Raw genomic sequence first — 23553 nt, 5'->3', positions numbered from 1 at the left:
TCCGACAAGGCCAAGAACCCCTTCCCACTCTCACAGAACCATCCAGAACAAAGCACCCAGCACTAAACAGAAAACTTGTGGTCATATGTACAAAGCATTCTTGAGGTCACAAATCGCCCGATTTGCAGAGTTGTCTTGTTTGCTTTCATCTGCAAAAATGCTTTTTTTAAAGTACTTATACCAAATTGTGATTCAGTAACTTGCTATCGAATCGTAAATGCATTTATGATTTGGTATTTGGAAGAGTGTGTTTAGGGCACCCATTCCAAATACCGAATCGCAGTGGTATGTATTCATATTTTGCAATGAAATTCCGGTCACAAAACAATTATAATTTCCCACCAATTCCAAATTGGTGGTAACCCATTCACAAATGGGAAGGAGTCACCTTTGGGATCCTGTCCCCTTTGAGAATGTAAAGAAATATTTTTTAAGAGCAGGCAGTGGTCCAAATGTGAGGTAGGTCGATTTGCGAGCTACAGGGAATCCCTATTTTAAAATAAAAAGGGCCAGTACTAACATTAGTAATAGCGATTACCAAATAGCAATTTTTTGCAAATTGCTATTTGGAAATTACTATTAATAATGTACTAAAGTTATATCTGGGCTTTTCTTCCTAATTAGCGATTCGTAGTGTGTCGTAAATAGATCGTAGGGCCACTGCCTGTTCTTAAAACATTTTTTTTAACATTCTTATAGGCGTAGGGGGCTCATAGGGACCCCTTCCCATTTGCGAATGGGTTACCACCTCCTTTGAAAAGGTGGTGAAATATTTATGTTTCGCAACTGGAATTCGGTCTTTACCATTCGGTATTTGGAAGGGACGCAGTAAGCACACTCCTTCCAAATACCGAATTCGTATTGGACTACAAACCCAAATTGAGATTCGGTAACTTGTTACCCAATTGCAATTTAGGGTTTGTACATTTAAAAAAAGCATGTTTGAGGTTGCAAACAATTTGCAGCCTCAAAAGTGCTCTGTACATCTGGCCCATAGTTTTTTATATTAGGAATTGCGATTTCCTAATCATGATTCGGTAAGAATTGTAATTAGGAAATCGCAATTCTTGCTGTTAGTAAATCTGGCCCTTGACAGCCCTTGACAGCACTTTGCAGGGTCGGGTTTGAGTTAATCGTCGGAAATGAGTTCCTACAATATTGGTTCTATGGCTGGATCAAACTTCCGACTTTTAAGAGATTAAAAAAAAACTCAGTAGTACATTTGTAAATCTACACTAGTATTTCCATAAGTAGTCACATGGCTAAAATTCATACATGCAGAATGTTCATCCGTTGAAAATTCTGCACGTGTATGCAGCAAGTGAAGCATATATGAATTGTAGATACATTTTATTTTTTCCTGTGCAGAAAGCCTTTGCTCTGCACTGTAATTGCATATGGAGGAGTTTACTTCGTATATTTTCACGATAACAGATTTACTACTGCCTTTGACAGGAGCAAATTTGTGTCCATTTCCAGAGTGGTATGCTAACTGCGAGACGTTTGTGCCTACCCACAAACATGCGAGTTTGTGGGTGTTTACTTGCACTTACAGGTTGGGCATCCATAAATGCCCCTATTCCCATATCTCCTGCAGGTGGGTTTTCTGATGTCATAAATGCACTTTACAAATGTGAAATTCTACCCTCCTCTAGCGCCCTGTTATCAAACTGCACTCACAGAAGCTATGTGTCACACTACCAAAAAGCGCTTTAACGTGGGGGTTGTACGAGCACGTAGGGCTGCCATAATAAAACGTATTGATCCTGTTGACCCCCATTTGAATTGCAAGCTGATGAAATATTATTCATTACACGAAAAAAACAGTACAATTTAAATCGGAATGAACCCTAATGCAAACTAGTGAGGGGTCAACTGCCATGGATTGGACGGTGAGAAGAAGACTGAACTGCTGCTAGTCCAGAGTTTAACTTCGACTACCCAGTTAACCGTTGGGTTCTATTTTAGTTAAAACTCCCTGATGGGTACGTGCACTACTTAGATGGTGGTAGGATGTTAGCACTATTGCACTTTATTAGTGGACTTTATTGTCTATTAACTGATTTTATTGTCTATTAAAAAATCGGAAATGTTTCATTTTATAAAGCTCGGCTCATTATTTATGTTTTGTATTCAACATATCAACTATTTGTAAGTTTTATAAGTAACATTGCTGCGGTTTTGTTTAACCAAAAACAATAAATAATTTTTTGATTAGAGTTATTAAACTGCGCTCGTCCTTTTGGTGCATGATGTGCATGCCATCTCTTGACGGCAACCCTTTAAGTGAATTGTGCTGCCATCTAGGATGTAATTTCCCCTACGGTATTTTATAGCTTCTTTGATTACCTGTTGGTCCTAGCTCATACTAAAGAAAAACGTCAAATTTAATAAAAAAACAAATCTTACCTCAAAAGTGACCAGTAATGCGTAAACTAATCGGTCCTTCTCCAACAAAGACTTGGTGACGTATGAGAATATGTTATGTGTTAAGCAGGATAACACTCCCTTGACAGAGGACCTGGGGTCAAAGAAAACATTTTCACTCATCATTACACAGATTCATTATGGAATACAGAAATGGACAGTGGATTGCCACATCGCGACATTGGGGCACAGACCTCTCAGAATGGGCCACTGACGCGTCGAAAAGCTCCATCAGTTGAGGGAAGCTGGTCTGGTACACCGGGTTGAACTGTCGAAGTTTTTGGGCTGTATCAAACATCACGGTGCCTCTGACAGCAATCTCTCGGAACCCTTCCCGCACATGTAAAATTGTTTTCTGGGAGGCAGCGATCTTAAGTTTCCTACAATAAAAACATGTATACCGTCATCATTGGAAAATAACAGAGATAATATACAGTGTATTTTGTGCGTGTATACACATCCTGTGCAGCGACCCAGCATTGCCTGCAGGGCAAACTGTAGAAGGTGTTTGATGACAGACAATCCACAGGAGTATGTGCTGAAGAAATTAGCCTTATCGGGCTCTCCCTGAAAAATAATCCTTCTCCTAAAGTCTAAAAAACTCTGAGAAAGTAGACAGCTTGGGAATCTTGTTCACACTATTTCCATACTTACTCCAAATCGTTCTTTAGAGTACGTTTCCTTCTAGAACAACTATTGGAAATGGCTGTGGATACCAATAAAGTTACAAATTTGGAGTGTTGACAGTTTTTCCAAAGGTCAAGTCCTGCCCTTCTCCTGGAGCCACCCATGTTTCACATCCAGCCCTACATCTAGTACTCCAGAAAATGTAACGCAATTGCATTTTTGATGCATTTGAGTCTCTCTTAGCCCTGGACTGAGACACCTCCAATACACATTTCTAACACTCCACGCCCTCCACCAGGCTTGGCTATGCTGTGACAGGAGAGTGGCAAGCACTGCAACACTGACTTCTGACCGGCAGTCCAGCAAGGCTGCCTGGTGGAACACATAGCTTGCAGAAACTCCCAACCACATTCAAATCCTCAAAAACGGTGTCACCTTATCTAGGGTCTTCCCGGGTTCAGGGGAAAGGGAACCACTTCAACACTCGTCTGAACATATGAAAATTGAAGCGGGATTAGTGTCACCCCATTAGGACATGGAAGGTGTTTGGCAAACCACTGCTGGCATGACCATCCTATTGGCAGTATTCCTACCAATGCACACAGAGTAAGGCCTGTAGGAGGTTTGCAAGTCCTAGGTAGACGGAGGGAAGTGTTTCCCTTGAGGCTGTCTAAATGGCGTCATAAGTTACATCTGCCAGTGCATGTGTCCGCACTCCGCAGGTCATGGCACTATGGGAGCATGCCCCCTATGTTTGACATGCACCGAACTTGGATTAGCACATTCGAAATTACTTAAGAATTGTGCCAAAGGACCTCATATGTTGCAATTTTTTTTTTTAAATTAGTTTTTTAATAATCTGTTTATTGAAAAATGACGGTACATTACATTTTGCACGATTCTGTTGCCAATATCGGGCACATAATTTACAGTTATAAAAGTTAACATCACATTGCCGTTTCCATGTTTTTACTCTACAATATTCAGCCCTGTTCTCAGGGGGGCCCTTCCCATCTATCAGTACATCGCTACAGTCCCCCTACCGGGTTCCCACACAGGTCCACTCGGAAAGCGTTCCACTTACTCCAGACCTGTTCCCACTTCCTGGGGGAGGCCCTGCTTTCATACACTGTTTTTTCCGCTATCATACAACAATCAAGGTCTTCCATCCAATCTCGTAGTCTTAGTATGTCTGGCGCCCCCACATCTTTTCTATATTGCGCTTAGCAATTACCAGTTCCAGTGTTACCCAGGTTAGTTCTTTGACACTGAGATCGGTGGTTTCCAGCACCATTTCAGGGTAGCGGCCATTTCTACTTCTGCTACCCCACTCAGGTTGTGGACAATACTGTCCAGTACTGTTGTATGAGAGAGCAATCCCATAGTGTGGGATAGTATGTTCCCTCTTGGCCACACCCCCTTCTGCAAGTAGGGTCATCCCCTCTATGCATTTTAGCCATTTAATAATATTCTGTGGAGTATTTTCAATTATAGTAGCCCGAACTTGCTCGATAGGGCCACTACACTTGGGGATGCCAAGGCTTCTTGTCAGTCCTCATCGTTCAGTTTGCCTATGTCTGTTTGCCACCGTTCCTGGAGCCTTAGGAGGGGGTCAGGGGAATTGTTGACCAATTTCTGGTATGTCAGGGATATCGCCTTATGGTTCATATGGTCTATCAGGATTCTGTCCTCTAGTGGGGAATACTATGGAATACCGTACCCCTGGGGATTGTTGCTTGTAGTACGTGTTTAATTTGTAGATAGCGAAATACCTCTGCATCTGACAGCAAGTATTCTTTCTGGAGTGTTGCGAAAAGTATCACTTCCCCCTTGCCCATAGGTCGCCCATGCAGGATATGCCCTTTAGGTCCCATCTGTCAAACTTGTGAATTCTGCCCATGGTACCCAGCCTTTCTGCATCCCATAGTGGGGTGTACTGTGTTATTTTGTTGTTCCATCCCATACGTTTCTGGACCATGTGCCAAAGTTGGACTGTAGCCTTTGTTGGGCCCATCAGTGAAAGATGTCGGGGAGAGGTGTAGTGCGCTTGGGTATAACACTTCTTGCTTAATACATGTCAGTCCATTCGGTAAGCAGGCTCGTCTGGAGATTGATACATACATTGGTTGATGGCTACTAGCTGTGCTGCCCAATGGTATTTCCGTATGTCGGGCAATGCAATACCACCGCCGTACCACCCCCGGACAAGTTTCTGAAGTGCTATTTTCAGAGGCTTCCCATCCCATAGTAGCATCCTTTGTTCACTTTCTATTGTCTGGAAGTACTTAGAAGGAACTGGATATTGTGTGTTTTGCAAAATATATAGGAATCGGGGGAGAGCTTTACCATCTTAAAGAGGGCAGCTCTCCCTAATAGGAAGAATGGCAGCATCCTCCAGTGATGCACATCCCCGTGCAAGCGCAGCAGTGGGGGTGAAAGATTACATTGGTAGAAGAGATCAGGATCTGTAGTGATGAAAATCCCAAGGTAGCGAAACCCCTTTATCACCACCTCCGCCACACATTCCTTGGGAAGTGTGGGAAACGTTCCTTGTAGTATGTAGATGGTAGATTTTGACCAGTTGCTAGCGACATAACTACTGCTCTTCTCTCAGCGTGTTCACTCTCCCAAACACTCCATGGAGCCTCTGTAAGTTAAACGCTGTATTCCGTCCGGGCATGAAATATGATTGGTCAGAGTGTACCAGCTGTGGAATGATCTGGACCAAGCGCAGGGCGAGTAGTTTGGCTAGAACGTTGGCTTAGGCATTGATCAGCAAAATAGGGTGGTAGGATGCACAGTTGTCCTTCGGCTTGCCCTCCTTATGTATCCCTACTATGGAAGCAAAAAGTTGGTCCTCTAGGAGCATCCCCACCACTCAACTCTCTAGGTACATATTTTTTAGGTGATGGGCCACCGTGCTGGCTACTATCTTGTAGAACTCAATCAGGAGGCAGATGGGCCCCGTTGCTTTCCCCGATTGTATATTTTGGATCGCTTGGGATACCTCTTCCTCTGTTATTTCACCTTCCGTAATTACTAAAGCCTCTGAACTGAGGGTGGGGAGGGGAATATCTGCCAACAGGTCACTGGCCTCCTCTCTTGTCGATGTCCGCGAGGGCGAGTAGACGCCACAGTAGTAGGTGGGAAACACGTCCACTATCTGTTGTGGGTCTCTGAGCATCTCTCCCTCCTACGAGGTTATGGCGGTCACTAGTCTTTTGGCCTGATCCCACTTGTCGAGCAATGCGAGGAGTTTCCCAGCCTTGTCTCCTAACTCATATAGCTTGTGCCGTGTTGTCGTATAGTGGGCCTTTGAAGCATCCATTACCAGATCACTATACTTTCTTTTTTTAAGATTAAGAATGGGCTTGGCCTCTTCGGAGTTGCTGCCTGTCAGGGCTACCCTCAGCTGTTGGAGCTCATGCTCAAGAGTCTCGATTGCGGCTCCGCCACACATCCACCAGCCCTATGGTGGCTAGGAAGTTGGATAATCACGAGTTAGTGTGATGTGAGGTCCGGGGTGGATATCTGTCCATTTGGTCGGATAATGTGGCTTTGAAATCTCCCCCAATGAGTAGCTCCCCTACAGGAAGGTCCAAAGTATGTCTCCTATGTCTTGGAAGACTTGTATGTGTAGTACTGGGGGAACATAAATCGTCATTATGATTATCATCTTCCCATTCCATGTCCCGTACACCGCAGCATATCTGCTCTGTGCGTCCACCCAAGTACGCTTCACAGCCAAGGAAAAGGTTTTCTTCTGTAGTATCCCCACCCCTCTAAATTCAGTGATGAAGCCCGCATATACAATCAATTTACATCCCGAACAGTCTAGGGCCTTGCAGGAATTGCCAATCATGTGCATCTCCTGAAGTAGAACAACATCTGGGGTATGACGCTTGACATACTGGAGTTTCATTCCTCTCTTAAGTCTATCTCTCAGACCATTTACGTTCCAGAATAGTTTCAATCCTGGGCCAGTATCAACATGCATCATGGCTATTATGGCTTCCCCGCCGTCCCCTCCCCTCTGTGCCAGGACGTGGTTGTATGGTCGGCTTAGTATGTGGTGTGTCCCGTTTAATATCGCGTGCTATACTAGGCATGGTGTAATCAGCAAACTCTACCCTCCCTGTCGATCTCTGATGATTTCTTTCAACTAGCAGGGAGTGGCTGTTTTTTTTCCTTCGCCTCCCGCTCCCTCCCTGTCATGAAAACAGTAACAATAAAACATACAATATGAAATACCCCCCTCCTTGCAATCCGGGTCTAAAATGACCTGAGTCCCCAACTATGCAGAGTGCCTGTCGCCCTATCCGAGTCTGAGTCACCACCCATCCTCTATATCGTTGGAGATTATATCAACCCCTTACAAGATAGTTTTTCCTGTCCAACTGTGTGATTCCGTGTACTTCTTCCTGTAGTGCTGTGGGGCTCACCTGTGACTAGATTGCTCTTCAGTATCAGCGGTGTCGCTCTTGAGTTAAAATAGTTCATTCTTATTGTTCCCCCTCTTCAAGACTTTCCTGCCCAGTTTCCTGTCGCATCTAATTGCGTGATGTAGGCGGTCTTTGTCATCGTCTATCACGACGATCCTTAGGGCTGCTGCCTCCCACCACCCTTCTATCCATTTCCATGACATCACTGGCTTCTCGAAGAACCACGCCTTGCCCTCGGCCTCAATTCTCAGTTTTACTGGGAAGAGCATGGAGTACTTCACTGCCCTGTTAGACAGTTCCTGTTTGACTTCTCTGAAAGATCTTCTTTGCCTTTGGACTTGGAAGGTAAAGTCGGGGAAGAAGGTGATGGTGCTGTTTCCGTGGTGTACCGGCGCTGCACTCCTTGCTGTCTTCAGGATAACATCCCTGTCATGGAAGTTAAACAGGAGGGCCAGGATAGGTCTAGGTGGGGCCCCAGGCTTGGGCCTACCTCCTGGAACCGGTGTGCCTTTTCCGCCGGGAAGTATTTGGAGATGCCTCGTGGTTGCATGTGTTTAGTTATGAGCTCTTCCACGAAAAGGTCTGTTGCCGGCCCCTCTGCATGCTCTGGCACTTCGATTATCCGGACATTATTGAGCAGCGACCTTCCCTTGTAGTCATCTAGCTTCGCTTCCAGGTCATTACAGAAGGTTTGTAGTTCCTTGACTTCCTGCTGTGTGGCTTTAGAATCTCCCTAGAGCACAGCCACAGTGGTCTTGACAGTGGTGACTTTATCTCTCGTTTTTCCCAGGTCTGCTCTGAGTAGCGAGACCTCAGTTGTAATAGTGTCCATTTTGTTCTCCAGGGATATGCGTAATGCCATAATCACTTTCATTATGTCCCCGAGGGAGGGGTCGTCATCCTCTGCCTGTGGCTGGGCAGCAGTGACAGGTGGCGATGGAACTGCTGCTTCTGCCATCTGATGTGTATTTATCATAGAATTATCAAGATTGGTTTGATGCGCTCTTCTCAGCCCTCTCCGCCCGTCATTACTATCGAGTTGGAGGTTTTCGTGTGTCCCTCCGAGGTTTAGGTGTTTGGGGGTACTACCCGCTGCCTGACCGTGGATTTCTTCCTACATGGCATGTCGGGTTTCTCCCCGACGTAGAGTTCGAGGTCTGTGCGGGGGTTCCACTCAGGCGAGTTGCCCCGAATTGGTGACCGCGTCCTTAGGTCTGGGCGTATGAATGTTGTATTCTATTAAGATGGCCCAACTACAGAAGCCACTGATTGTAGAATTTGTGGTTCACGAGAGAGGGCCTTCTCCAGTGCTGCACCCGTCAACTTGCCCACTGCCAACCTTCTGTGTCTTGCTACTGGTGGGACCTATGATTTTCCGGACTCACTCAGATGAGTGCGATATCTGATGTATAGAGGCGGATGCTGGTGGACCCCTGAAATGGTACTGTGCGCCCTCTTAGAACCTCTGTCCCTGTCACTGAGGCTTCCTTGCTTATTGACTGTGGGCCCGCCACCTTACATATGCGCCAATCAGGGCCTCAGGGCGCATTGTCCTCCAAGCCGCAAGGCCGCCTCCGCGTTTCTCTGCGTTCTCTGCGTTCTGTACTGGGACCCGCTCTATTCTCTCCGAGTCCCCAGAGCTTCACCTTGGATGAGGGCGCGCAATCTTATATGCATGCTGATTAGGCCCCCGAGTGATTTCCCCGAAGCCGCGAGGCCCTGGGCATAGTAATGTTGTGTTCCACTAGGATGTGCCCTTCTCGAATGCAGCACCCGGTAATTTGACACGGCCAGCCTTCTGTGCTTTGTTACTGGTGGGACTGTAACGTTACCCAGCTCCCTCAGGTGTATGCTGACTGGAGGCCTGCCTAGGTCGTATTACTACACTCTCCTGAGCGCGATGCCTGCTGTATGAGTGAGGATTCTGGTGGACCCATAAAATTGTTCTGTGTGCCCCTCCCAGGACTTCTGTTCCTGACACTGGGGGCTTCTTTGCTTGTGAACTGCGGGCACACGGCCTTATTTGTACACCAATTAGGGCCATATATTGCAACTCTTAATGATTCTAGCAATAATTATACATGGTTTGTTAAAGGTGTAGTCAACACCAAAGAACTTACAGATAGATGTAATCAGTGAGATTTCATGTATCAAAATTCATGTCTGCAGACTTTAACATGGTTCAATATCCACCCTTAAAGGTCTGCTGGCATTAACATATGTGTAGTATAATAAATAGGGGAGAGGATGTAGCCTAACGGTTAGGGCAGTCACCTTAAAATCTGGGGAACCAGGTTCGAGTCTCAGCAACAACGCTCAACATCCTGTGATTCTGAGCAAATCACTTAATCTCCCTGTGACTAACAAAAATGAATGTGTCCTCATGCAACACAACTAGTGCTCATGTAAAGCGCTCTGATACCTGATTTTAGGTCAAGTTCGCTCTATATAAAACTTCAGAAAAAAAGTGAACAAATATAGACATTCTCAATGGCTTATAACAATAACCAACTCAGATCTATTGCACTGAGCATAAACTTTCCCACTAAGCAACAATCAGGTTTACTGTAATAAAACAAATCTGAGCAAAAATTATAGTTGTAAAAACAATATGCAATTCCTTCTAAGAGGGCCTAATAGACAAGTTACTTACCTTCGGTAACGCCTTAGCTGAGGACATGATCTAGCTGCAGATTCCTTACCTTTGAAGTTCCCAGGCGTCAGACTGGATCCGGAATTTCTTTCACCAAGCAATACCCTGAGTGCAGATAGGTGGAATCGGTTGGCTCCGATTGACGTCGGCGTCGTCATCCGTGCCGTTGTGAAGTCAGCGGCACCTATATAGGCACCACCTCGACGTGCTGACGTCAGTACTTTCCACGCCAGAAGCGTGGAGCCATGAAGTTCACTGACATTGGTGTGTTTTGAACAACTAGGGCCCTGAAAGGGAACAGCCCTGACCCTAAAAACGTGTCTGCAGTGCGGGGAGGATTAGTGGGTCGGTAAGGAATCTGCGGCTAGATCATATCTCTACCAAATAAGGCGTTACTGTCCATCTGATAGAGACATCTAGCAGCGGATTCCTTATCTATGAATAGATACCCAAGCAATCACATCCCCAGCGGAGGGACTGAGGACAAGTTTTAGACCAGGAAGTCTTGCAGGACAGAGGGGTTCAAAATGCCGTCCTTTGCGGTCTTGACTGCCCAGGCGGTAGTTCTTGGTAAATATGTGCAGGGATGCCCACGTTGCTGCCTGACAAATGTTGAGGACTGGAACTCCACATTGCAATGGTGTGGTAGCAGCCTTAGCTCTGGTGGAATGAGCGCTTAAGCCTTCATGAGGCTGCTTTTTGGCCAGAACATAGCAAATTTTGATGCAGAGGATGACCGCAAGATCCTCTTCTGCACCGCACAACCTTTCTTGGATCCAACGTACTCCACGAAGAGTTGGTCGTCCACCTGAAACTCTTTAGTGTGTTTAAGGTGAAATGAAAACGCTCTTTTTTTTGGGTCCAGAAATGGAATCACTCCTCTTCTTAAGAGGGGTATGGAGGAACTTAGAGAGTGGGCAGGGTGACAGGCTGTCCCACTTGGAACGGTGTTACCACTTTCGGTAAGAAAGAGGCCCTAGTGCAAAGCACCAATTTATCAGGAAAGATGGTCAGATAAGGAGCCTTAGATGACAGAGCCTACAATGCACTCACCCTCCTGGCAGATGTAATTGCCACTAAAAAGGCAGTTTTGATAGTAAGAAGCTGGAGGGGGCAATTCTGTAGAGGTTCAAATTGAGCACACATTACAAAGGTGAGAACCAAATTAAGGTCCGACTGATAATGAAAGGAGAAGGTGTCCTTTGAGGAATCTATTTACTAAAGTATATTTGAATAAAGAGGGTTGGTCTGGCAGACTCAGGAAGGTAAGCAGGGCTGAAAGGTACCCTTTGAGAGTTCCCAGTGCAGAACTGAAAAGCATGAGCATGAAAAGCAAAACTTGAGAAAGGGAAGCAGCAAGAGGATCAATAGGCCTTTCTGTACACTATTTTACAAATTTGTGCCACCGGCATGCGTACCCGGTCTTGGTAGAGGGACAGCCTGATTGGAGGATGGATGCTCAGTTGGTTGATACCAGACTCTCCATGCCCTGTCTGGAGCCACAAGAATGACTTCGGCCCAGTTGCTCCTGATCTTCTTCAGCACTCTGGACGGGAGTGGTATTGGTGGAAAGGCGTATAAGAGGCCTGAGCTCCACTCGACACAAAAAGCGTTGCCGAGCAAGTGCCGCCTTGGATACTCCAGCAAGCAAAACTGATGACATTGCGCGTTCTTGGCAGAGGCGAACAGATCTAACCAAGGCTCTCCCACTGTTAAAAAAGACCTTGCGCAACCTCCGGAAGGAGACGCCATTCATGATCCATGAGGCATCGATGGCTGAATTTGTCCGACCTGGCGTTCAGAGAACTTGCTAGGTGTTGAACCACCAGTGATATGCCCTGCTGTTCCAGCCACATCCAGAGATGCAGGGCATTGAACAGACACAGTCGATAAAATTACTCAATCAATGTTGAGACCACAGCGAATGGCAAACTTTGCCATCTCTCTCCCGTCTAGTACTGCTTGGGAGAGGATGGCCTGGGCCTTCTCCGGGACCTGTGGCAACACTTGCGCAACTGATTCCCACAAAGTGTGGGAATAACGGCCCATTAAGCATGCAGTGTTCACCAACCGCAATGCAAGGCTGGCGGAAGAAAACCTTTTCTTACCCCAAATATCCCGCCCCTTGGATTCGCTATCAGGGGGTGTGGAAGGGAACGCACCGTGGGTAGAGGCTTTGACCACCAACTTCTCGGGGGTAGGGTGGTTGGTGAGAAAGTTTGGGTCACCCTGTGCAGGGCGATGGCATTGGGCCATTGTCCTATTCACAGAAGCCCCTGTGCTGGGCTTGGAACAGGTTCCCAGTAGCAAATGAGTTAAGGCCTCGTTGAAAGGCAGCAAGGGGTCTGAGGAGTAGACACCCGTCTACAAGACCGACATCAAGATATTCATCTTGACTTCCATGTAAGGGAGCTGAAGGCCCAGGACCACAGTTGCCCTTCGCACCACCATAGCATAGCATATGATGCTCCCTCCTCTGTATCCATGGTAGGGGAAGAAAGCAGGCCTGAATCTGGAGAGGTATCCAGTCCGCTGGCCTCACCCAACTCCTCATATCAGTCCATTTCTTGATAAGGCTGGTCTTGTAAAGGGTGCAGTGACCCCTCCCTATCTTCCTCCATTCCTAGCCCTTAAGAATAGGGCTGAGGAAGTGACCTAGAACTTAACGAATCCTACGGCAGTGGTGATCACTGATCTGATTCTGGGTCATCGGGATATGAATGGAGCTGGCGTCAACGGTGGGCGGGTCAGGAGTCTCGGCCTCTGGACAGGCACCGGAAAAGATAGCAGTGGTACGACCGGCATTGTTCTGGATCATCACCAGATCCATTGAGGGTCACTGACGCTGGGGCCAGAGCGGCCGGCTGGGAACCCGATGGAGCGCCCTCTGAGCCTCTGGGCCTAGAAGGCATCTCGCTGGTGGTAGCCCGGCCAAATGTGAGGCACATGGCATCATAAAATTCCTTGAGCTGGGAGGGGGTAGCTCCAGCTCTCTGGAAACCTGAAAAGCATGATGCAGGTTCTGAGGAATGAGACCTAGAGCACTGAGACTCCTCAGTGGCATTGTCCGTGATGGGGAGAGGTCGAAGCATGCTTCAACTTTTATGCTTCTTGTGCTTCTTACCTGACAGACTTGACAACTTCGAGTGGGAGGACGAAGACTTGGGACTTCTGGAGCGGTGCCCGGACCTTCATCTCAACCGAGAATGAGACCTCTGGGGAGAAGGATGTGGTACTGAGCACCAGCCAGCAAGCAGCTTTAGGGACCGCTCCCTCATAGCTTTTGGAGCCATGAACCGGCAGTGGGAACACGACTTCGAGTCATGGTCGCGCACCAGACACCAGAGACAAAACAGATGTGGGTCTGACACCAACATGGCGCAGTGACCGACATGGCGCGGTGACAGGCACCGCACAGCTTGAAACCAGAAGTCTTCTTTGACATGTGGAAGAAACCTACACACCAAAAAGGGGTCAACAAAACATTGGAAAAAGCCTGTCAAAAAGTGACACAGGGTAGCTCTCTTCACAGATCAGCACTGGCTAGCGCGGAAAGAAAAGAACTGATGTCAGCGTGCAGAGATGGTGCCTATATAGGTGATGCAGATGTCACAACGGCGCGGCGGCCGTCACATGGAGCTGACCGATCACCTTTACCGGCACGCTGAGGTATTGCTCGAAGAAAAATCTTCCTGATCCAGTCTGACGACTGGGAAATTCAAAGTTAAGGAATCTGTGGCTAGATGTCTCTATTAGCTAAGAATTATCATAGTACAAATCTTCAATCCCACACACACACTCACGCATGCTCGCACGCACACACACACACACACACACACACACACATCTGTGAGTGAAGGTAAAGGATAGTTTGGGGATTTGGTATAGGGTTAGGGAAGTCTTTAAGCTATAATGTGTTGTACAGTATGTGGAGTAGGTTTGGGAGCCTCTCTAAAGTGTTAAAGTTAGGGGAAAGATATGGGGCTACAATTACAAGTATCAGTAGATTTTGCTTTTTAACACTGACAAAACAGATTAGGGATGTTGAAATGTGCAGACTTTCTCACTTTTTCATGTATCATATACTTTTTCTCCATAAAAGTTTCTCACCAAACTTTGTAGTGTAGTTTCTATTTCCCTTATAGGCTCTGCGCATTGGAATAATATACACTATAGTTCTGTGCATAGGACTGAGGTCAGTATGCTCCTATCGAGTATATTAAACTTAATTACTTGTGTGCCAGCTAACTCAGAGGTCACTAGAAACTTCTCGAATGAACAAGAAGGGATTAGTTTCTGACAACCGCATCAACATGACAACTTTGTTTCCTTTCAGAATCGGAACGTGTCTCAGAATCGTGGAAACAATAGATAACAGTTTCACTCAGTCAATCGTGTATGCTTAGTTTCTTCAGAATTACACAGAAAATAGGTAGACGGGCGTTTTCAATAAAAAAGGATTTATTGAAGAGTCTTAGTTCTCGTGTAAGAGATATGAGCTGTCACGATCATTAGACAGTAAGCAAGATATAATAAATATGCACAGCGTCAGCAGTATTAAGAAGTAAAACTGCAACAGTATTGTCTTTTAGCTATGACCTATATCTATAAACATACACATAAATACACAGGCTAAAAGTGGATACTCATCTGGTGCTTCTAAATAATTCTCCCCCAGTGTACCTAACTTGAATGTAGTGCGAGGTAGGAAGTAGGTGCTGATTTAAGCTATAGTTGGTCTGAACTTAAGTTAGTATTTTATATGAGATGCCAAGAATTTCCTTAGGTTCTAGTCAGCTCCATACCTTAGAATGAGAGAGGTGGGAATCTCTTTCCAGATCGCGAACTCTAACACCCCTCAAGGGGAGTGGGAACACTGGAAGCTGGAATCTCTGCGTGCAGGGAAGACAGCGTCTGTTCAGTGCGTCAGGCGGGGACTCAAACTCCTTCAGGACTTGCCGTGGCGAGTCGTATAGCCGAGCTGTGCCGTGCCGTGAATTGCTAGGGCAAGTGAAGATATATTTATACCTGAAAGGTGTCTAGGAATGCTAGCATTGACGTAAAGTCGGGCAGAGGAAGACGTCATGAATGAACTCCTAAGGAATAGTAGTTCATGCATAATAGATGAGTTCTTGGAGAAATCAATAATCCGAGCAGGGAAAATCCCAACGGCTTAAGGGCCCGGTTTCTAAGAACTCGTTGTGACGTGAGATGGACGGATGTAGGTGACCATGCCTGTATTTGGATCTGCATGGCCAATGCCTAAATATGGACTGGAATATTATGCCTAAATAAGGACAAGTCGAATAGTGCCTATACAAGGACATGATTCAATAGACCTATATACGGGTATCTACAGTGACACACAACAACTTTTTCTCTCTCTTTTTTTTAACTTTTATCCTAGATGGAATCACATGTGACTGGTTGTGATTGGACTAAAGGCCTTTCTGAAAAGATTTCTAGCACTCTTCCAAATTTTAGGATGTTTTCTATCAACCTACGATGGTAGGGGAAGGAGTTTCAGAGGATGAAGCCTTGAAAGCATTTAATGGGTTGAGTGACAACATGGAGAATATGCATTAGCTGGGCTCAGGCTAAGGGAAATGGTTTGGAATTATGGAATCTCCTCCATTTATGGTACTTGATGGAGAGGAAAGTAGAAGAGGCAATTGGTATTTGGAGCTGGACAGATTGAAGCTGGGTAATGCTGCCGAAACACTTCAGCAAAAAGAATGCTGCACAATGTCAAACATTCACCCCAGTACAGAGATCTGGGCCTAAATGCATCACTTTTTTGCTCCCTATGCCTTTCCAGTTCAGACCCAGCCATATGCAAATAAGTCTTGACCGTGTTATCCATGGGAACAGTCCAGCCTGAACTGCCAGGCCAAGTTCTCCCTGGACTGGAAACAAGCATCCTGGGACCAGTTTTGGGGCATCACCCCTCATCAGCCAGGCTAGCTTGACCCCCGTGGCATGGAGAGCACGGGACCCATGTTTGGGCATACTCGTCCCACTTGGGGTGATAAATGCAAAAAGAACAATTGATGGACAGAATGCTGCACAATGTCAAACATTCACCCCAGTACAGCGATCTGGGCCTAAATCCATCACTTTTTGCTCCCATGCCTTTCCAGTTCAGACCCAGCCATATGCAAATCCGTCTTAACCCTGATTTGCATATGGTTGGGTCGAAACTGGGGTGGCGTGGTGAGCAAAAGACCAAAGGATTAAACCCAGATCTTTGTGACTGGGGGTGAATGTTTGTATTGTTCATCATTAAGTCCATCATTTGTTCCTTTTGTATTTGTCGTCCTAAGTGGGAAGGGTATGCCCAAACGTGGGTCCCTTGATCACTGCACCACTGGATTTAAGCTAGCCTGACTGATGAAGGGTGATGCCCCAAAACCGTTCCCAGGATGCCTGTTTCTGGTTCAGGGAGGACCTGGCCTGGCATTTTGGGCTCGACTGTTCCCATGAGGAACAGGGTCAAGACTGATTTGCATATGGTTGGGTCCAAACAGGGGTGGTGTGGTGATCAAAAGAACAATGGATTGAACCCAGATCTTTGTGACTGGGGGTGAATGTTTGCATTGTTCAGCATTCCATCCATCATTTGTTCCTTTTGCACTTCAGAGCACTTTCACAATTAATACCTTAATCTGCTTTTCCAGTTTTACCACAAACTGTTGTATGTACATGTGAGTAGTAAAACTGGTACGTTATGTGGTGATGATGGGTGGCATATAGAGCAGACAGAGAGATCCCAAGTGGTTGCTAGTAAGGGGTAGATTGGTGAAAATTATTGATGGGCATTTGTAGACCTATGCCTCAATCTGGGAGATTCTCCAACAAGTGTCCCTTTCCTTGCTGCCTCCTATCTTGACAACTCATTTAGTCAGAACATCAACGGGCCCTGTTAATGTCCCTTGTAGTGATACCGGAAAGCCTATAGTGATCAGGGCCCCAAACAAGGCCACCAAATCTTTTCTCACCTCACCACTGTTTCCTGCAAGGGGGAGTAAACAATAGATTAAGTGCATACATGAATACATCACGTAAGAAGAGGTTTTCACATGGTGAGGCATGAGAAGCCCTGGATTAACTCATCCAGGATGAGGCGAGCAAGGCACCACAATCTTATATTCAAACCTCTGCTAATTCACCTTCACTCCATCACGTCACTGCACCTTAGACAACAGAGGGGCATGATCACACATACTCGCACAAAGTGGTCCTTATTAACCTGTTCACATTGTTTACCATCCTGAAATCATTTAAAGTAGACATTCATTAACCCTATGTTGGAGCTGGCCCTTTCTGCAGGGTCATCCCAGAACTTTTTGCCTTCCGCCTGTATTTGTTCTGACCTGTTTTTGTTGGTTTTATGACTTTGGGCACTTTACCACTGCTGTACAGTGCTAACGTGCATGTGCACTCTAGTAAACTTGGTAAGATGGTCTACACCTGTTTGGCATATTTAATTTACCTGTAAGATCCTTGCACAGTATTATCCCATGTAAATTAAATGCTACAAGTGGGCTTGCAGCGCTGCTTGCGCCACCCACCGAAGTAGCCTTTCAAACCTGTCTCAGACCTCTGCCACTGCAAGACCTGCGTGCACAGTTTACTCCCGCAGTGACATGGCATTTAAAGTGGTTGCCACATCTGAAACTCCCCTTTTACTACATATAAGTCACCCCTAAGGAAGGCCCTAGCTAGCCCTATGGGAAGTGTGCAGTGTAGGTAAAAGGTAGGAGTAGGACATGTGCCTTAACTGTGTGGCATGTCCTGGTAGGGACAAATAGCCTATTCCGTTTCTCACTGCTGTGAGGCTGCCCTCTCATAGGTTTGCTTTGGGGATTCTCTGATATGTGTTTCAGTGGTAATTTCTGATATGAGAGGGGTAACGCGGTCATGTTTGGTATGTTTGGATCACAGCCAAGACGTCCAGTCTCACCTGGCCCCGAGGGAGGAATCACAATGCAGGCTGGAGGAAAGGAGTTCGGCTCGGCCCGCTTTGAGTGAGATATGTGCAAAGGAGAAAAGGGGACCAATCGCCGTCATCAGCCAGGAGGGCTGCGCCAGGAAGAGAGCCGCAACAGCACCCGTCCCAGCTCGGCCGCACCAAGAGGAAGCTGCTTGGGAGGCGGCGCTGAGAACAGAGGCGCGCCTGAGGGCCTCAGGTACATCCGAGTTGGGGGTACAGTAGCCCCACGACCATCCACTGTACCGCCAGGTCGCGGCCAGCTCCATTGGACCCGTGGGTGTGGTCATGGGGACCAGCCTTTAGGAGTGGAGGGCTCCCACCGTGCGTGGTCAGTGGTGGTGCCTCCCTCATTTGTTTAGACATACCTGGGGCATTGTTGCTGGATTGTTGGGATGGGGTGGAACCTTGATGAAGGTCCCCGATTCCCCACAAGATTCCACTACATTCTTGTTATAGGTGTGCAGATGCCTTGCACCCTTTATTCTCCTGGGGGTACTTTGTGATACTTGCGGGTACATGTGCTGACCCATGAATGTTACCGCTGCATTCCATGCCCCGATATTGATGTAGGTTGTTTTATACCCTAAACGGGTTAGAATAACGAGACCAATAGCATGTGTCTGCATAAATATGTACAGTGATGTGCCCCTTGTGAGGTGCTGGTACCAAGTGGCAATTCATCTAGTGTGCCCTGAACTGCTGCATTTTTCATGCCCTGATGTAAAGATGTATGATGTGGTTATACCTGGCAAGGAGAGGATAAGAAGTATTCTTTCAGGAACCGCATGATATGTACAGTGTTGGTGTAGGTTGTTTTTGAAACATATGCAACCTGTAAGGTGTTTACTGTATTGCACTGCTTATGTTGTTATGACCACTGCACTATGGCAAAGTTATTTATGATCTATGTGACATCATGACAAGTTCCTAGTGGCACAGTGATTTATGTGATTGTGGTCTAATGTGTTTTATGAACAATACAAAGGATATTTTTATAAAACCTTGTGTGGAGTCTCCTTTGTGGTGTGCCTAGTGTGTCACTGGTGTGAGAGTGTGTTGTGCAAATGCTTTACACATTGCCTCTAGGATAAGCCTGACTGCTCTGTCATGCTACCAAGGGGGTGAGCAGGGGTTATCTTGTGTGTGACTCCCTTACCCTGACTAGAGTGGTGGGTTCTGCCTGGCTTAGGTACATACCCTAGCCAAATAGAAACCACGGGGCAGATTTACAAGCCCCTTGCGCCACTTTTACGTCATTTTTAACATGGATAAAGTGACGCAAAAGTGGCGCAAGGGGCTTGTAAATCTGCCCCCCCATTTCTAACACCCGTCCTCTACCATTTCCATGACATGTTTTTTATTGTTTTCTTATTTTATGGCTCATCTCGACAGTATTTCCCAGTTTCATTAATCAGGGCTGAGCCATTCCCCTGAATTTGTGAAATTAGTTTGATTTACTTGCATTTGACATTCCACTTATCACCTACTGATTGATATGTAGAATACAGAAAAACAATGAAACTGTAGCAATATCAGTATCCAACTACAAAAAGCATTTAACAAACCTGCACTAGAATTGCATACTGTTGGTAGTGTTCTGGAAACCCTTTGCCGTCCAATCTGTAGATGATACTACTGAAATCAGTATGGCAACCAGTTCTCAGTGGCCAGCTACAGACCATCTATACTTACAGCCACAAATGATATGAACATTGTCAAGCATCTCTAGCTCCCAAGAAAGTGATGTCAACAAGATGTGGGGAACATTAGTAGGTCACCCTCGCATCATTTGAATTCACACCTCTCAAGCTTCTTAGTAAGTGCAGAGTGCTTATGGAGCGTGGACAATAAGTTGAAAAAGTGCCTATGCACATTCTGAAATATTTTCTAAGGTCCTTTCCCTGTTGATCTAAAAGTTGTGGTCTCTACTTCTCAATGTTCCTTTTTGGTCTAATTCCTGGCCATATGAACAACTCCTCTTCTGGTCGTTTGACATCATTACACAATGATTGTCAATGAAAGAAAACACAGGAGGTTTAAAGATAGACAAAGAAATACATGAAAGCACTTGTGATGCCCTGGGGATGCAATAGGCATGGGTTCCTGCTTTCTAAACGGTAAACGACCAAAATATAGAATCCAAAATATAGACAGGACAGAATATCGACTCAAAAATATAGATAGCATAGAATATTGAATTTCCAAAATATAGATAGGACAGAATATCGAAATTGGGGTATGAAATATCGATTTCCATAATATCGAATTTAAAAATATAGATTTCCATAATATTGATTTTTTTTGTTGTGTTATGTATGGTAGTATATGTGTTAAAATTATATATTATTTTTGTAGTGTATGTTTAAATTTTTTTAAGTAATGAATGTTATGTAACTTAATTTTTGCGTAATTTAATTCCGTAGCGGGTTGTGGGTTTATAGGGGAATAGGGTGGGAAGTAATTTAATTATAGTAAATTAAATATTATTTTTTATTTATATGTATTGATAGCTAATTGATTGATAATTAATGATTAATTGGTAATTAATCTTTATTAATTGGTAATTAATTTTTATTAATTGGTAATTAATTTTTATTAATTGAATAATTGATAATTATGTTAATTGTATTTTTTATTATTAGGAGCGGGTTGTGGGTTTATAGGGGAATTGGGTGGGAAGTAATTTAATTGTAATAAAGTAAATATTAATTTTTATTTATGTGTATTGATAATTAATTATTAATTGCTAATTAATTTTTATTCATTGCTAATTAATTTGTAATAATTGCAAATTAATTTTTATTAATTGGTAATTACTTTTTATTTGATTAATTGATAATAATGTTAATTGTATTTTTTATTATTGGGAGTGGGTTGTGGGTTTATAGGGAATTGGGTGTAAAGTAATTTAATTGTAATAAAGTAAATATAAATTTTTATTTAAATGTATTGATAATTAATTGATAATTAATTATTAATTGGTAATTAATTTTTATTAATTGGTAATTAATTTTTTTTAATAGTAATTAATTTGTATTAATTGGTAATTATTTTTAATTAATTTTTTATTGGTATTGATAACTAATTTAATCTTATTTTAATATTAAATCATTACTTTCCCTACTGTTGCACTCTCAGGAGTGGAAATAGTAATTTTTACCCTCCCGCTATCCAACGCTTTCCCGACTGTTGCACTCACTGGAGTGGGAATAGTAAGTTTTTTTCCCTCCCGCTATCCAACGCTTTCCCTACTGTTGCACTCTTTGGGGTGGAAATTGTAATTTTTACCCCTACGCTGTCCAACGTTTTCCCTACTGTTGCACTCACTGGAGTGGGAATAGTAATTTTTACCCCTACGCTATCCAACGCTTTCCCTACTGTTACACTCACTGGAGTGGGAATGGTAATTTTTACCTTCCCGCTATCCAACGCTTTCCCTACTGTTGCACTCTCTGGAGCAGGAATAGTAATTTTTAACTTCCCGCAATCCAACGCTTTCCCTACTGTTGCACTCTCTGGAGTGGGAATAGTAATTTTTACCCTCCCGCTATCCTACGCTTTCCCTACTGTTGCACTCTTTGGAGTGGGAATAGTAATTTTTACCCCTACGCTATCCAACGTTTTCCCTACTGTTGCACTCACTGGAGTGGGAATAGTAATTTTTACGCTCTCACTATCCAACAAAATCTCTACTTTTTTTACATTTACATTCATTATTTTTACATTTTAAGCTTTTTTATATTATTTTAAGTATGTTTTATTTAACTGTTTTTAATATTTAATTACTTTTATATTATTTTTAATACATTTAAAAAAAATCGATATTTTTGCTAACTATATTTTAACATTCTATATTTTGGAATCGATATTTTAGTACTTACCTGTTTGTAGACAGGGATTCTATATTCTGTACTTCTATATTTTGGAGTCGATATTTTGGGCATTCTATATTATGTCCCTCGATATTTAGTCACTGAACCTTTCTAAACACCCGGTACTATGTGGCATAATAGAAGGTGTGCAGACACTTGTGTTTCCCCTTCTGTAATATAGTGGGTGCAATTCCATAAGGGTGTACCCTCATTAGCATGGGTGCGTGGCCCTGGCGACGGAGAGAAATAGATTACTTCTGCAGCTACTTCATACTATGTTGTAGGCCTACAGGCAAAGAGACAGCCAGAAGGCAGAAGGTGACTGTGCGTCACAAAGAGGTGGTGTATAGTCAAGCCTCCAAGGGGTGAAAGACATTCCCAAGGACCCCCAGCCCTCAGACATCACCCTGCAAGCGGGTGCAGTTATTTAGTGCACTCGTCTGCAGGGGATATCTTCCCCCGTTCAAAAGCAGAAAAGGTTTCTCTCCCACATTAAAGGTGGACCAGTTGCTTCAAACATCTGGTCTGGCCTTTAGCTAATGCGCTGCCCCCAGGGAAGCCACAAGTTCGCAAGTTGAATGTGTGCCACGCTACACACAAGGACAGTTTGTCCTATCTATAAAACAGTCCATGAAGCCCTCCAATCAACCCAGAGATCCAAAATGGTGAAGGCCTTTAATTCTAAACCGAACTAGACCCTCACTCCTTAGTTACTCTATGTCTGTGCATTTTACTCACTATGTCACATTTGTTCTTCATTTTCAAGATTTTCCTTTCTACTGTATCCCAAAAGTGTAACGTGTTATCATTCACACCTTTTGTGACTAAAAACCACCTATATCACATAATCAAATAACTTAGGTAGACGTACATTTCAAGTGCTTCGTCATGCTGTTGCTTCAAATCAATTAGCTTCTTGGTGACTGCCAGGTTATGCAGGAGTGTGCGGTCACTTTGGAGGGTCGTAACCATCTTTCCTTCCAAAGCTGAGAGCTCTTCCATGTTCTCCATGCACTCCTTAAAGATAAAAAACATTATCATTGGGTCATTTTGGTAACTGGAATATAATTTACATCTCAAAATGGCACTTTAGCTGATTTCTGTACTGAATTGTATACATGAAAACTTAACTTACTGACAAGTGTGCTAATAAAGTAACACTGATGTTACATAAAAGTACCCTCTCCTTTACTGATCCATTTAGTATCTTTAACTATAGAGGAAACTAATTCAGAACATTAAATTAACCCAGCTGCATCAACTGTTGCATCATCTCTGTTTGAACGAGAACAGAAACAAATTAACATAAACGCAAGTTATTGGCTATTGTAAAGCAGTTGAGTGTCTAGGTTTGAAATGGTTTGTGTGAGTTAGTATGGAAGAAAACGCAGCCCCTCCTCCTTCCCTAAGCCACTAAGGGCCCCAGGGAATCCATCTCCTGGGCCTTTTTTTTTAATTAAGGGAAGGGGTGCATGGCCCTCCTCTCTAAGCCGATAGCAGCCACTGGGACTCCATCTCTGGGGGCCAAAAGATATTTGT

At 44.5% G+C, this 23553-nt stretch overlaps 1 protein-coding gene across 1 annotated transcript in view; it reads right to left on the bottom strand.

Annotated features, from left to right (window-relative positions):
- Positions 1-23553, bottom strand: part of LOC146817397 (dynein axonemal heavy chain 5-like) — a 1608734-nt gene that overhangs the window by 197459 nt on the left and 1387722 nt on the right. Inside the window, exons 89-91 of the mRNA XM_085609634.1 lie at positions 22886-23031; positions 2622-2807; positions 2410-2521 (exon numbers count right to left, since the gene is read on the bottom strand). Coding sequence (XP_085465760.1) covers positions 2410-2521; positions 2622-2807; positions 22886-23031 — 444 coding nt within the window. The remainder of the gene's footprint in view (positions 1-2409; positions 2522-2621; positions 2808-22885; positions 23032-23553) is intronic.

Source organism: Triturus cristatus, chromosome 6 (assembly GCF_964204655.1).
Source record: "Triturus cristatus chromosome 6, aTriCri1.1, whole genome shotgun sequence".
Taxonomy (NCBI): domain Eukaryota; kingdom Metazoa; phylum Chordata; class Amphibia; order Caudata; family Salamandridae; genus Triturus; species Triturus cristatus.
The sequence above is the reverse complement of the archived record's forward strand: the minus strand, read 5'-3'. Positions and strand labels throughout refer to the sequence as shown.